Raw genomic sequence first — 15,908 nt, 5'->3', positions numbered from 1 at the left:
ATTTTAACATTTTATAAAAGGTAAATTAGCAAGCAACTAACAACAGACGCAGCAATAAAAAATACAAATGCTGGCATAATGTGCCACCAAACTACTTGGCATTAATAGCCTTTCTAAATAATAGAGTTTTAAGTTTCAATTTAAAACAAAAGCCCAGGTTAGAGATATGTCCGGAGGGAGCTGGTTCCACAGTCTAGGAGCTGCTACTGAGAACGCTCTATCACCCCAATGCATATACTTAGTCCTTTGTACATTTAATAAAAACTGGGATGAAGACCTCAGTGATCTACCACGAACATAAAGACACAACAAATCAGATAAATAAGATGGGCCAAAGTATTTGAAGCTTTAAAAACAAACAGCAGAAGTTTAAAACCTATTCTGAAATGGACAGGAACCCAATGCAAACAAAATAAAACAGGAGTGATGTGCTATTGTTTGGTGATACACGGGCAGCTGCATTTTAGACTAATTACAGACGACTGAGTAACGACTGACTGACACCAATATAAAGAGCATTACAGTAGTCAATTCTTGAGTGTGTATAGCTGTCTCAAGGTCTGAGTGGTTTAAAAAACGGCTTAACTTCAGGCAAAAGGCATAGATGGTAAAACCTTGACTTGACTACTGAATTAATTTGTTTACTAAACTTAAAATCCTTTTTCTTTTTTTTTTAAATCACTCCGAGATTTTTAACAGTATTGCTGAAATTAAAATTCACAGCACTTACATCGGTGGTGGCATTATTACTGAATAGAATATGTTCAGTCTTTTGTTCATTTAAAAACAAGAACTTTTCACTCTACCACTGTTTAAATACAGAAACGCAGTCAAGAAGGCAATGTTGTGAGTTACTATCACTTGGTTTTAAGGACAGATAGATCTGGATGTCATTTGCATAACAATGGAAAGACAGGTGGTGCCATGTGGTAATCGCTCCAAGTGGCAGCATATAGAGGGAGAAAAGGAGGGGGCCAAGGAAAGAGCCCTGTGGCACCTCACACGACAGAGACACGCTGTAAGATGCCAAGTCGATAATCATAACAGACAGTTCTATCAGTAAGATAAGATGTGAACCATTTGAGAGCTGAGCCATGGATACCAACACAATTGTTTAACGAGACAAGAGGATAGAGTGATCCAGAGTATCAAAGGCTGCTGTGAGATCCAGCAGCACCAGGACAACTGGACACCTTTCATCGACAGACAGCAATGTTGTTATGCCAGACTGGAATTTCTCAATGATCTCATTTTCTTCTAAAAATGGTTTTAACTGGATAAAGTGAGCTGGCACAATCCCTGAATTCAAACAGGAATTAAAACAAGGACAAAACGGCTGGACCTATGGTATTAAAAACTTCTTTCAATAACTTTGTTGGAAGAAAATCAAGAGGGCAATTTGTAGTTTTCATGCGTTCCACAATTTTGCTCAGTAAAGAAAAGGATACTGATTACGAACTGCTCGAATACAGCAGAACCAGCAGGGGAAGCAGAGAAAACTACATTAGTAGGAGAAACAGAAGCCTGTCTAACAGATGCTACTTTTTCAAGAAAAAAAGAAAGACAATTCTTACAGGTATTAGCCGAAGCGTCTAACAACACAGATGTAGACGGAGTTAATTGTGTTAAATAACACCCTAGGGCAATGACTGCTATTAAAGATAATGGCAGACAGAAATTGGGTTTTTGACTCTTTAACGAATCTCTGGTAGTGAGCAAGACTGTTCCTTAATAAAACCAGATGCCTGCAATGTGTCCTTCTTCCACAGACGTCCAGTTTTTCTGCATTTCCTCTTGAGGTCACGTACATTACTGTTACATAATCAAGACTCAGCTTTAGGTTTAGGATGCTTGAGCCTAACAGCGGGAATGGAATCCAGGATCGCTCGACAGGTGTCATTGAAAGAAGAGAGGAAGTTGTTAGGACATAACGTGGTATGTAGACCAATTGATTTGCCAAACTGTGAATCCATAAAAGCGTCTGCAAACTCTTCAGCTGTAGCAGAGGTGCGGATGCGATATTGACAGGCTGCTACCATACTGTATGATATTTACTGTTCTGGTAAGTTTGAGGTGGTATCATCTATTTTTCATTTTCTGAAGGTTGGTACATAGAGGGATATTCACAGTTTGACATATTGAATGGCTTCTTTGTTGTCACTGTGACATTTGTATATTCCTTCCTCTTTCTATGTAGCATTGCTAACTCTGGGACCTTTAACAACAGGTGCACTGACATGTGACAGTAAAACTGCAGAAACACACACAGGTACATATGCAAAAAATACTTCCTATTTGCACACGTCATCCAAGTGCACTTTTAGCAAGGAACAAGATTAAGGCCCAGACTGCTTCCATCATAGCTCATTACTTAATGGGAAAGATTTCTAAAGTAGCAAGCTGGGGGCTTGGAAACCAGGCTAATCTGTGTAACTTACTGTGGTAAGCTCTTGGGTGGGGGTAAAGCAGGCTAGCACAGTTTATCCGAGTACAGGCCCACGACATCAGAGTCAGACTGCAGTACTTCCTATATAAAAGACCCAGAACCCTCCAATATCTAAATCCAACAAAACCACAGGGCTTTAACAACACATCAAACATCTCCTGTGTTTCCAGGACAGGACTAACACCTCTGAAGATTTATGCACCTTATGTAAGTGTAGGCAGTGACGTATTTCTAAGAGCATGACAACACAATTTCTTTATACTACAGTGGACACTGACTCAGCCTGCTATAGAACAGCAGCATTTCAGCTCCTGGTAATAGGCAGGAATGCATGAATGCTATTTTTATTGCCTTCCTAACCCACACACAGCTTTTTTACAAGTGGCAGTCTTGTGACTTGTGGAGAAGCTGCATGCAAGATCTGCTGTCTGTGCTCCAGCTCCAATTTCTAAGAGTAAGCAGGGTGAATCTTCCTGAGTGATGGCTTGGATCAATGCACAGAATCATAATCTGGCAGGGTTCTGATGAACACAGCATCCGGAGGAGACCTGATTCTTGAAACTTTATAACCCAGTCTCTGGGTGACTGCAGGCCCCTCCATGCAGGACATCATTTGGCTGGTTAAGGGGGTTGTGTGGGGTCTCAACAAAAAACAGTCAAAAATGAACTAAACCAGTTGTTGATTGTAAAACATGAACAGTGGGGTTGGTAGATGTAGCATTTTAAAATGCTTTAAAATCTGACATGAGAGCAATAAATGGCTGATCTAAACCCATAAATAGCTGTTCTGCAACGGCTTCTTTCCTTAGACTGTCAGACCCCTACACACACACACACACACACACACACACACACACACTCTCTCTCTTGTTTCGCTATGTAATGAGGACCATGTGTTGACTTCCATTTATTTTCAGTCATTTTCAACCCTTTCTTTGCCCTAACCCTGACAATAACCCTAAACCTAACCATTACCAGTGCTTATCTAACCCTAACCTTAACCTAAAGTCAATTCACACCATAGTCCTAAACCTAACCGTTAGCAAAAAAGGTCGTGAGGACAAGCAAAATGTCCTCACTTTGGTACTTTTGGTCCTCAATTTGATGGTGAAATCGAGAAAATGGGTCTCACTGTGATGCCAAGACAGGAACACACACACACACAATATGTGTATCAGATATGTATTTCCCTGAATCATTTATTCCTAATTAGACTCATACTACAAAGATAGTTCATATTTTTTAAAAAGGGGCCACGTCAGAAATTTATAATCTTACTTGTAGGAAGAAGTGCACAATATAGTGACTCGTAACGGTCATTAGATCTGTACAGTCGAAAGACTGCCTGGATACCACATTTAGTAGGCTTTAATATTTCAGATGGTAAACATTTCAGCTTCACTTCAATAATATACTGTCACTTTCAGTAAATTACAATATTGTTAAAAAGTCAATTTATTTCAGTAACTCTGTTACTAAGAGGAACACATTACAAGGATTCATTCCACACAAACTGATGTTTTCAAGCCTTTATTACTGTTGACTATTTAGGATTAGAATATATCTGACCAATAAAGAATATATTTTTAATATAGAAATGGAGGCCTAATGAAAAGTATGTTTAATAGCTGCTTTAAAGGTTGTTATTTTCAAAAAGTATTTTTTTCACCTGACCATCAAGCCTCACTGCAACACATATTCTAATTTAGTGAATATGACTGTATTTGGCCACTTGGATGAATTATCACAGTCCTTTATGGCAAAACCTGACAAAGACCTTAGTGATCATGATCCTAAAGCTCAGGGAGATTGGTTTGGACACTATAAAAATGGAAACAAAGGACAGTAGAGAGCAGGCGCATTGTTAGACCTGGGCTTCCGGGACTGAAGCCCTGGATGCTTTCTAAATAGCCCTGGACTTCTTCATAAAAGAAATTTAGAAGTATTAAAAAAGATGCAGCCACAAAATGGTATTAGACTTCACATTTTTATTTAAAAACAATCAGATTTTTTTCCAATTGTTCTATATAATTACCTCCCACTTCACCAAACCTGACAATGAGTTAAAAAGAGAAGACAAAAAATACTTATTTGCGCACTAGCGGCACCGCGAATGCGCAACTACGCGCACAGGCAGAGACGGACTCCATTCTGGAGAAGTCCAGAACAGCAGTTCACTCCAGGGCTGTTGACCTGCCTCGTTCATTACCCAAAAAGTTACACTGAGCGCCTCGAACAGGGATCATTTCAGAGCAGCCGCGGAGCCAACCAGAGATTGGGAGCCTGGTGAGTGTGTGTGTGTACAGGAACAGGTGGAAACGGGTGAAGATAGCGGTAAAACCTGAACGCTGACTCAGAATGGGCTAATTGTAAGTTACAGCTAATCACTTATTCACCCAGCAAGACATGAGGTGGAGGTTCACTCTAATGAGCATCATCAGGGTCATGATGAGGAATAGAGAGCAGAGGGACTTTCACCTGAGCTACAGGTGAAGTTAAATGATCTGTCCATGATAGAAAACAGTAGCAACCTTCTCTGTGAGCTTCTAGCTGGATTTGCATTATAATGTGAAAATATCTGGTCCATATCTGAACACATTAAAAGTCCTTCAGATCAACACATTGCATCTCATTGCTGCAGCCAGTCTTATAATCTAGATCTACATGTAGACAAAAACAGGTGTTGCTCAATAAACCAGGAAAATATCTCCTGGTGCCATTAAGACGTAGTAGAAAGAGCAAACGTAAGCCTCTCTCTTCTCTTTCATATCTTCTCTGCTGATTCTAAACACACTGCTCTGGGTTTAAAGATGCAGCATAATTAAGAAATAAATCATAGCAATTAATCACAGGTACACCATTGATTAGTCAACTATTTTATTTTTCTAAATTACACATATAATATAATATAAACTAAACTAATTAAACAAGGACACAGTTTTACTGAAGGTGAAACATAAATACCATATGTTATTAATAACCATACTATTGTACTGATAATGTCCAGGATGAGGCTGTATGTAATGTTTTAAACACCACAACTTAACACCCTTTCCTCTCAAAGTGTTTCATAGTAAGAACTGCACTAATGTCTCACATGCTCAGTGCAGAACAAAAGACTGTGTTGAAAAATGCTTGATTTATTATTTTTGGCAGGCCAAATTTCTTCAGAAGTGGAATGAAGGGCTGAAAAGATGGCGATAAAAGAGAACAGGTTCATAAAAGAAGGAACATTTTAATAAAATGTTTTGAAAGCTCTTAGCATAAATAAAATAAATGTATTTTAGGATTTTACTAAGATTTAATCAAATCAACTTTATACCACCTTCCTCATTTGAAATGTACGAATAAAGACAGTGTCACATTTAAAAAGGTAATTTATGTAGATGACAAAAGAAGTAAATTTATCTGGCCCATAGTAAACATCTCTGAGTTTAAGAAAACGTTTTGTCAGCAAAAATTCTGATTACTTTTTTTTCTAAATACCTCAAAATGTGTCATCTGCTTCAGCAAAATGGTTTTTCATTAGTTCTAAACTCTGTGTCTCCTTTTCCTTCATTCAGCTTCTAAGAAAAATTAAAAACCAAGTAAAACTATTGTTAACCTTTGTTGTTTGATTCACAATAGTTTACATTCAGTCTAAAACCAGCTGAGACAGAAAACTGGTACAATATGTATTATGTTACTTTAAATTTAAATAACTTAGAAACTGTCTTATGGACATTTAAATATTTTGGGTTTGGGCTAAAGCCCCCAATGTTTTGAGAACCTAAAAACGACCCTGGTAGCAAGGAAAATGTGGGGTAGTCTCAAACTAAATCATCATCATCACCCTTCATATTTAATGATGACTAAATAATAAAATGTGACCCACCATACTGACAACTTTATATTTATTTAAAATAAATAATTTTTTCTGTCTGTTTGACTGTGCAGAGCCTGCTTATAATTGCATAAAGGAAACCACAGAGGTTGCCCTCGCTGTAAACACAGGTTTTCCATATAGCAGCAACAAATCTTCATTTGCGAAAAAATTAAAAATTAAAACAAATTAATTCTACATGCATGTTTGATTTGCAAATATCCATGATTTGATTTTCATGCTGGCTGGTCAAAGACATCTAAGGTGCTAGTGTGGCCTGTGGGCCCTAAAATGAGATAGTTACTCTGGTAAGATGGGCTTAACGTTCCGTTTTCCAGTATGAGTGTTACGTGAAAGGTCCACAAACTACCCTGGTATGTGTAAAGAACCATATGATGCAAACTTGACAGAGCTGGAAAACTAGTGTTTGGGTCCTAAAATTCAGATTTAAAAAGAGAGATACATAGGAGATAAAGCCAACTGAATTATTTTTTGGACACTTAGATTCAAAGACTGGATTAAGATTTAAAATAAAAACAGCTGATTTTTAGTGACAATAAAATAAAAATCAAGGTCAAGGTTATTCCTTTTTTACTGAAACCTTTATCAGAGTGGTCTTAAAAACCCACTGCCACCTGCAACACATAAACCTTTTGGATTGAATAGTAAACAACCATCAAATGGATGTGTGGAAGGGGGTGGGGGCGTGGTGGGCAATTTATAGGCTGCGGCTCAATAGGTGCCGATGGGAACAATACACCATGGTGCACGTTAATTTTCAATGAGTGTGCTGCACTCGGTGCTTACACACCCCAAACATCACACATGGAGGCTCTGGAATGGACAGTAACCGCCTATCGACAAGAAGAGAGACAATACATTGATTGGAAATGGAAAAAGGTTTAATTCGTTTTATTTTGGTGTGCATGGCCACATTTAAAAAAAATGATACAAGTATGGCTATTGGTGCACTTTTTCGGGTCCTTTATAGTTAATTTTGTTATTAGCTTGGCACAAGCACTGGGGAGCTCTCAGCAAAAACAAATGTTGACAAAGCTAAAATAAATCTCACGATTAAAGGGATGAAAAGCAGCCTGACCTGTCACAGTCGAGGTTTAATGCTCCGAAAGAGTCACAGGAGCAGGACAGACAGCCACTGGTGCCGTTGGTGAAGTATTCCTCCTCACACTCCTCACACTGCAAGCCGGTGTAGCCTATCAAGCAAGAACACTGACCGGTGCTCTGGTTGCATTTGTCCGGATCCAAAATCCCTTCACTGCCGCTGCTGCAGTTACACGTCCCCTCTGGTTGACGAGGAGGGTGAAATGAAAGAAGAAGGACAACGCATGTAAATAGCCTGTCCAATGTAAAAGAAGTGACACAATTATTTTTATCATAAAGTGTTACATTATGAGCTGCTGTAGTCTTAAAGCTAATCCTTTCTTTCCAGAAACAGAAGTTCAAATCAGACATCTGACATGGGGCCTTTTTTTTAATTAAAATACCAGTTTGGAGCCGATCTGAAGCAATGTAACCCAATCATTTTTAATGAAGAGAAACACCACACAATACTCCTCAACAGTAGGTCACTGTTGAAACAATCCATTTCTGTCTTACAGGTTAATAGTAGGTAAACAAGAATCATTTGACTGAGAAAGCAATTTCTCAGCAGTTAGCATTGACAGTTTTACCATCTTCTGGTTCTGTCGCTCTGAAGATGAGACCGTCGTTGTTTCATTTGGCAATTTTATATCTGTGCTATATCTGTGCTCCACTCTGTCCAATTGTATTAAGTATCAACATGTTCAACCTTGCTTAGATTATATACTTTTACAACATCTCTCACAATATGCTGATGACATAGAATTTACTAATTCATGTCACCATATGAGCACATGCCCTTTAACCATTACACATGTCTACAGTATAAATGAGTGGATGGGTTAGAATTTTCAGCTTAATGTGGAAAAAACAGAAGTCGTTATTTTAGGTCTGAAAAGGAATCACTAAATCAGTCAACTACATCTTAAAAACATCCCAAGAATAAGAGAGATGCTGTTAAAACATGTCAAAGAAAACTGCTGCATGGTTTTATTTTCACTAAATTAGATTATTGTAAAGATGTCTTTATCAGAATCTATTTATTTGCTAGATCAGAAGTTACAAGCAGACGGAGCTGAGTTTTTTCTCATATGAATAACAATACTTTGCACTGGTAAGCCATGTTATTCAAACAACAACCGAGTGCCCCGCCCCCCTGGTCTGATGTTCTTTGTGAGTCAGAAACAGAAAACAGTGAATAGGGAAACCATTAATCCAGCATGCAACATAAACCTGGACAGTCCCATGATGGTGTTAGCCACAGGGGCTTTGATCAATTTGTAGCAACACTGCTCAATATTTCTTTTATTACTGAGACTGGAACAATGTTTCAAGGAACTGTCTGCAAGGAAATGCATACAGTAATGGACCAAGCAAGACCATGCTGCCAGCAGCCCCTGAGACACAGCAAAGTGCCCAATGTTTAAGAAGAGGGCAGGACCACTAATTTACTCTGCAACTGTTAGTCCAAACTGAGTGTTGCTGGGCAGCACATACAGATCAACCTCACCCACTTGGTCAAACCTGTCAACATGATGTCAGGCATGTGGATGATAACCCTTAAAATTACAGAGAGGCAATCTATTATTAATCTGATGTCAACTTAGGTGTGGCAGCTGAAGGCGCTGCTGTTTGTCTCGGTTCTTGACTCAGCAGACAAAGAAAACAGACAGTTTAGGGGGAAGAAAATGTATCTGGTTTTATTATGGGAATATTGCTCAGGCATCCCCTTCCCGATTATACTCCAGTTCCACTGCAGCTTCTACTTTATGTAACTAAGACAGGCAATCAGTTATGCTGATCTATAGAGTACAGTCTAATGGCCCGTCACCTCCGATCACCCCTGAAGAAGTGCGACATCCAAAGAATGTGTCTCATTCAGCACAAATATTACACTTTCTGCTTAAAATCCAGCTTCCTCTATGTGTATAATTGGAATTTGGAGTTGCTTCTCCAAACTTACACAACGGATTTGATGTAGATTGGACTGGATCTGTGTTGCAGGGAAGAAATGGAAGCAGAGTTTACCTCCCTCCTGCCTCTCAAAGTGACTGTATTGCACCAAAACTAACCACTCATTACAAAGCAAATTAATACTTCACCTTAAATTGTTACCCTAAGCCTGTTACTAGCTTTCAAAGAGTGAGCAAACCAGATCTAACTGTAGAGGTGTGAGGCCTCTGGCCAGCAGTGAAAGGTACAGGAAGAGATGGGCGAGCCTTTGACCAGGATGACGTCTTCGTTGAATTTAAAACATGATCTGATGAAAAACAGGAACCAAGGAGAGACAGAATCAGGAAATGATTCTATATAGAAAGGTTGGATAAATTTACCTTAATGACGTTAAATCAGAAAAACAGCTGAACACAACACCGCTGAATGTTAGATATGTTCCAATTTGAAGTTTGTAATCAATATCTGATCTTTGAATTTTGTAAAGCTTTGAGCTGCTAATACCAGTTATAGCCAATTCCAACTTCCCTTTAAGAAATATGATAAATGGTATAAGGCACTCAAAATTCTAACCTGTATTGCCTTGAGAATCAATTATTTTCATTAGGAGCAGAGGCGACGATGTGTGTGTGTGAGTTCAGTTGCTGTAAAACATGGTTTTACTGTTATTTTGCAAAAAGTCTTACAAAACTTTGTACAGAGTTTTGTAGCTTAGATTAGTATTAGCGTGGTTAACATGGCTACCATTACTAAAGCACCAGCCTCTGTGCATTTTGCCATTGAATTCAGAGCCTTAAGCTGGCAATAAACTGCACCACCTTCATAGATTTTAAGGAGTTGGACCTACACTAACAGACTGGTTTGCATTATTTGCTGTTATTTCAGTTTTTAACTTTATGTTCTCTTTCTTTTCTCTTCATAGAAGGTACACCTGGCCTGACTCTGTGTCTACCTGTGACACCTTTCTGGGGAGGGACATTGTCCAAGCTTCTGCTGGCAACAACTTAATGCTCACCTTCTACAGATGATCCACTTGGCCCTGTCTTTCAGTGTTTAACCCTTTTTCTCTCCTCGACATGGCAATTGACTGAGCTTTTACTGTAACTAATTATAAGTGCTCTCTTTCAGACTTTATCCTTGAAAACTGGCTCAAAATCTATCTGTTCTTTCTTTCTAGATGAAACGACTAAAGGAGCTACATCCACTAACATTTACTTTTTCTTCCCATAGAAAGTACTCTTGGATCAGTGCTTCTGTATTCTTTGTGTGTCTCTGCTCCGTTCTCTCAAACCCCAGTCGGTCGTGGCAGATGGCCTCTCACACTGAGCATGGTTCTTGTTGGGACCCACAGCCATGAGTTAAAACGTGAAAGGCCAGTACAAACTTTCCTGGAACTTTCAAAATAAATTGCATTAACCTACTTCCGGCACAGCCAGGAAACGGGGTAACTGCGGACTTCCTGTGACATCACTGGCCAAATAAAAGCACCCCCTTTCCAATGGTCTGATCTCTTCCACTGTTCCTCTTTGCGGGACTGGGATCGGAGACGCAGCGGGCTAATGTCTCTTTGCTGGCAAACAGACATAAACTCTTCAACTGGATCCAAGGGTGTCATAAGATCATCCGATCATATGCACAAAATAAGTAGAAATGAATCACTGTCTGCGTATCCGGTGATTTTCATTCATGAACGGGGTAATCAAGGTACAAGCATTGCTTGACTGTTCTCTCTGAGATCTGCAGAAGCGAACTGTTTCCAGAGAGTTCCCAGCACGACGCCGAGTGCAGCTGTTCCCCAAGGAGGACAACGGAGGCCGCATCACCGTGGTTACGGTAACATGCAGTGTGGTTGGTGGACACAACGAGCCGTCTTTCATCCACAGCTAACCGTTTGTTGACTGTGGACGTTTCTTCAAACTTCGTCGTCACCCCGGACAGCTTTTCCTCAGCATGGTCAGAGGTTAGGTTTGAGCAGAACAATAATAGCAAGATTTAGATTGAAATGATCTAAACGTTTTTCATTTTATGAAGTTTGGTTTTGTTTGTGTTGAACTCAGCTATCTGGGTGCTAGCAGAATATCTGCAGCACATGTGTTCAGGTTGTGTTCTTTGTTTGTGTGTTTTTAAAATTAAGACAAACTTTATTTAAAGGGTGATTTTAAACAGAAGGTTGATCATAACACGCCGTCCGCGCTTATGCATTTTAAGCCTTTTATTAACCCTGGTATTTTAAAGGTATGTATTTGATTCTGGTGCTAAGCTATCAGCTTCTTTTGTTAGCTTTAACTGCTAACCGGTAAGAACACGTACTTGCTACTAAAGAGTATTTAACAGAAAGGTTGTTAGTTTTCAAGCTAGTAAATAATAGTCCCTAAACATTATTTTACTAAATCTGATAACTAAGTAAACACCATTAAGCCCCATTTCTCCAGAAAGATTTGGCTCTTTTCAAAAATATTCCCTTAATAATATTTCTTTAAATATTATTTTAATAAATAAAGGCAGCTAATGAGACACCGTTGAGAATTGTTCATCCAGAAGGTTGGTTTTATTCAGCAGATCATTCTTAAAACACTATTTTATTAAAATAATATTTCACCTGATCTTGCATTGTGAAGGGTTGTCTACAGGTATGCTGATTAATGCCTAAGTTGGTTCCAAGACTATCTTAACTTCATTTCCAGATTCTTCAAGATAATCCTTGGTTCTCAAACATAAACATTGCATGGTAATGTTGCATCACTCTTTTTGGTCATGATTTTCAATCATCTCTCATCAACTTGTTTATATTGTACATAGCCCATTAGTCTTCCCTATTCTTTAATTCTGCTTGGTAGTTTAGTTGGATTGTTTTAGCCTAGTAAAGAGTTTGTTGATTGAAATATGTTTGACTTTGAGTTGACTTATTTTTGTTAATAAATTCTTGTATTTTAAAAAATTGTGTGAATTCATTCCATGTGTGTGCAGAGTTCTGCTGTTCAATAATGTCAGAGCTTGGCTCATCCCTTTCTATTTTGTCCTAATACCATCGCCTTACTGGGCTGGTATTCACAGGACAACCCTTAACACACCGAAATATTATTTGATAAAAAATTGTATTATTAATATTAAATAATATTTATAGATTCATAATCCCAACATTCTGCTGGAGGTTTCTTCCTGTTAAAAGGGAGTTTTTCCTCTCCACTGTCGCTACATGCATGCTCAGTATGAGGGATTTCTGCAAAGGCAACGCCAGTGACTGTCCACTGTCTCTTCATGCTCATCCAGGAGGAGGGAATGCTACAAATCTCTGACTCGATGCAATCTGCTGGGTTTCCTCAGATAGAAAAACTTTTTATCCAATTTGAATAAATAACTGAATCTGACTGCACTGTTCAATGGTTAGGATTAATTGGAATGTCTGTACCTGACTTTTGTGAAGTGCCTTGAGACAACATGTGTTGTGAATTGGCGCTGTATAAATAAACTGAATTGAATTGAATTTTCTCCATGACTGAAACAGAGGATCACATACTTAACCGGACCTGCTGAGGGAGCACTGACTAAACGACTGGTCAAACCCACCAAAGCTGAATGAGCGCATCAAAGTCTGCCATAAAATGAAAGTGGTACAATTTCAAATAGTTGAAGTTTAACCCACAGGGGAATTTCATAAATGATTCAGATAGTGTTGACTGTTTTTCTTATTCTTATGTTGAGAATTTGGAACATTTATTGTTTTCATGTGAGATTGCATGTTTGTTTTGGAATTACTTTACAATAAAAATATTATTTTTAGCTTAAAACAGACAAATTAATGTTGGGTCTGGGTCACGTAAACAAAAGTATAGATAGAATTTATCATTAATAACATCTTTATAATTGGAAAACACTTAATTCAAAACTCTCAGTTCTCTAAATTAAATCCCAACATAACCACTTTATTTTATAAATTACAACTATTAAAACTTAATTTAAGAGCATTTTTACCTTGATGCTCAATATTTGAAAAGGTGGACTTATTTTAATGAACCCTGGCATTATTCACATATTGTAATCTTAAACATGTGAGCATTTCCCTCTTTCATCTGTATTTTACCTTATTCTTTCATCACCATGTGATTGTTATTGGTTAGTTAATAGTTAGTATCAAGCCCACTGATGTTCTGCGATTATGTTTATAATGTCCCATAATTACAAATAAAGTTCTCAAGGAAAAAGAAAATGGCTCCAGCTGGTGCCGTGTCCCCGCCTCTATTTTTTATTGGCTGTTGGCAACACAGGGTTGGTAATGTAACCATTCACAGACCAATCAAGCTGAAAATCTTCCAATTCTATTGATTTTCCTATTTCTTGGAGCATCTAGGGAAGGTTTATGCATTAATTGACAGAAATGATTAAAGTTAGTCATTAGGTGTAAGAAATGTACCGAATCTTGATTCTCATCTTTGCAGGAAAATCCGGACTCTTCAACCCATTGTGTTAAGTTGCTACATTTTTGGGGGAAACACATAAATGTAGTTGTGGAGAATTTTGGCCACTGTTTGTGGACCACTGAAGACCACTACAATCAAATGAAATTAAATGAACGGGGTAATCAATGTACAAGCATTGCTTGACTGTTCTCTCTGAGATCTGCAGAAGCGAAAGGGGATACCTCCAAATGTAATTAGGAGGTATGAAATTACATTTGGTAACATCATAGAAAAGATGGTGGCCTCAAAATCCTAAATATATATATCTATCAAATGGAAACAAAACTGAAAACAACAGGTTATCAGTAAAAGTCAATCAGTTTTATATGGCAACTATTAATATGTTCTCAATAATCCCTGGTAGTAAATTTGCCTTCAACAACCAAATTCAAAGAGGGTTGCAACTGTACATGCTGTACAGGTCTGTGTTGGACTGATCAGCGCTGTTGTTCTGCAGGAACAGTGCTGTGGGTTCTCAGCTGGGACTATCTGTATGCTGTTCAACTGGGCCTTCACTGCATGTGTAGGATTTCCAGAAAGGATTGATGAGATGGACTCTAGCAGCCCTGCAACTCTAAACAGGATAAAGTGGGTGCAGAAAATGATGAATTGTCTTCTTTTTATTTGACCATCTTGACATCTTTACATGGATTTCTACTCAGGCAATTAAGTTTTTGCTACAATCTGGGCCCATCCTGGTTGTCAAGTGCTGATCATTTTTGCTTCTTGACGTTTTGCAAGGCTGTTGTTTTGTACCGGACCATTTGGGGTATGTACAGGAGCCTGACCATGGGTCTGTACCCACTTTGAGAACCAATTAGTTAAGAATATTATCTATATTCTATTGTAAGGTGGGCTGGTTCTATGACTCCAATGAATATCTTTAGCAGGAGATCACCTAGTTATTTTGGTTTGATCAGGGGTCATAATTTGGCAGAATTTCTGACAATCAAAGGGCTTCAACCAGGATTAGAACCACCAAAAGTGGTGTAATATGATACTTCACAAAAATATGTACCTAAATAAATTTTAAATGAGATTTGAGCATATTTGTGAGTATTTATTTCTACAGTTCATCAAAGTACGTAACTACCAAGAGAAATAAATTCAGTGGTTAAGTACATGGGTTGAAACTGGATGGTTGACAAGAATGATCTGGAAGTAGATTGGTACAAAATGGCAACATGTGGGTACAAAACATGGATATAAATGGGCAAACTGACCCAGAACCCTGGTAACCACAAATGAGCTAAAATCTCCATATTTTCAGGCCTGACAGTTAATGGTTTCCAAAAACAGTGTAAGAAAACAAACAGGCTGAACTGGACCCCCTGCTATAAAATACGGAACAACATTACAGAATATACAATACCAAAACATCCTGATCAGAGTTGATTGCAACTGCTTCAGCAATATGTCCAACCCAGAAATCTCAGGAGAAGGATGATAATCTTTATATGGACCAGCTAGCACAGAAAAAAGAGCCTAAACAGCAGAGGGAACTATTTTAGTATGCTTAAACCCTCTCGTAAATGAGGAAAATCTAGGCCCCTAATAAAGACAAAGGGTTGGTGGGCATTCTGGTTAAAAAGCCTTCAGCATCCGTCAGCTGTGCTGACAGAACAACACATCCACATGGAGGGAGGGTGTGTGCGGGGAAGTAGAGGGGAGGGGCTCCACTGTTGCTCATTCATGGCTTTAGCCTGCCTGGCCATTTTGGTTGGTTGGATGGATGGCCTTGTTCTGATGCGGAAGATACCATTAAAACAACAATACAGAAGATGAAGCAGCTGCTTGCTGCTGCCGGGCTGGTTCCGTTCCAGACGCAGTTGAAGTCTGTGGGGAGTGAAAGGTTTTACCGAGCCAGAACACCAGCGACCTTACACTCCCCCCCCCCCCCCGCAGCCCACTGGAATATGTGGCATGCTCATCTTCTGACAAAAAGGCCTACATCAAATTGGCAGGAAAACCTGCAGTATGCACCATGTAAAATATTTTATTCTGTGGGTTTTTATGGGTTGAGGGTTCAGTGTAAACCGGTGGTCAGCCTATTGTTGCCATCTTTTTATGGCCGCTGTCTGCGTAACAA

General features: G+C 38.7%; 1 protein-coding gene across 1 annotated transcript in view; it reads right to left on the bottom strand.

The window, feature by feature from the left end:
- The window catches only part of si:ch211-158d24.2 (multiple epidermal growth factor-like domains protein 9), a 45,483-nt gene that overhangs the window by 28,310 nt on the left and 1,265 nt on the right, over positions 1–15,908 (bottom strand). Inside the window, exon 2 of the mRNA XM_047382322.1 lies at positions 7,408–7,612. Coding sequence (XP_047238278.1) covers positions 7,408–7,612 — 205 coding nt within the window. The remainder of the gene's footprint in view (positions 1–7,407; positions 7,613–15,908) is intronic.

This window comes from Girardinichthys multiradiatus, chromosome 12, assembly GCF_021462225.1.
Source record: "Girardinichthys multiradiatus isolate DD_20200921_A chromosome 12, DD_fGirMul_XY1, whole genome shotgun sequence".
Classification (NCBI taxonomy): Eukaryota; Metazoa; Chordata; class Actinopteri; order Cyprinodontiformes; family Goodeidae; genus Girardinichthys; species Girardinichthys multiradiatus.
The sequence above is the reverse complement of the archived record's forward strand: the minus strand, read 5'-3'. Positions and strand labels throughout refer to the sequence as shown.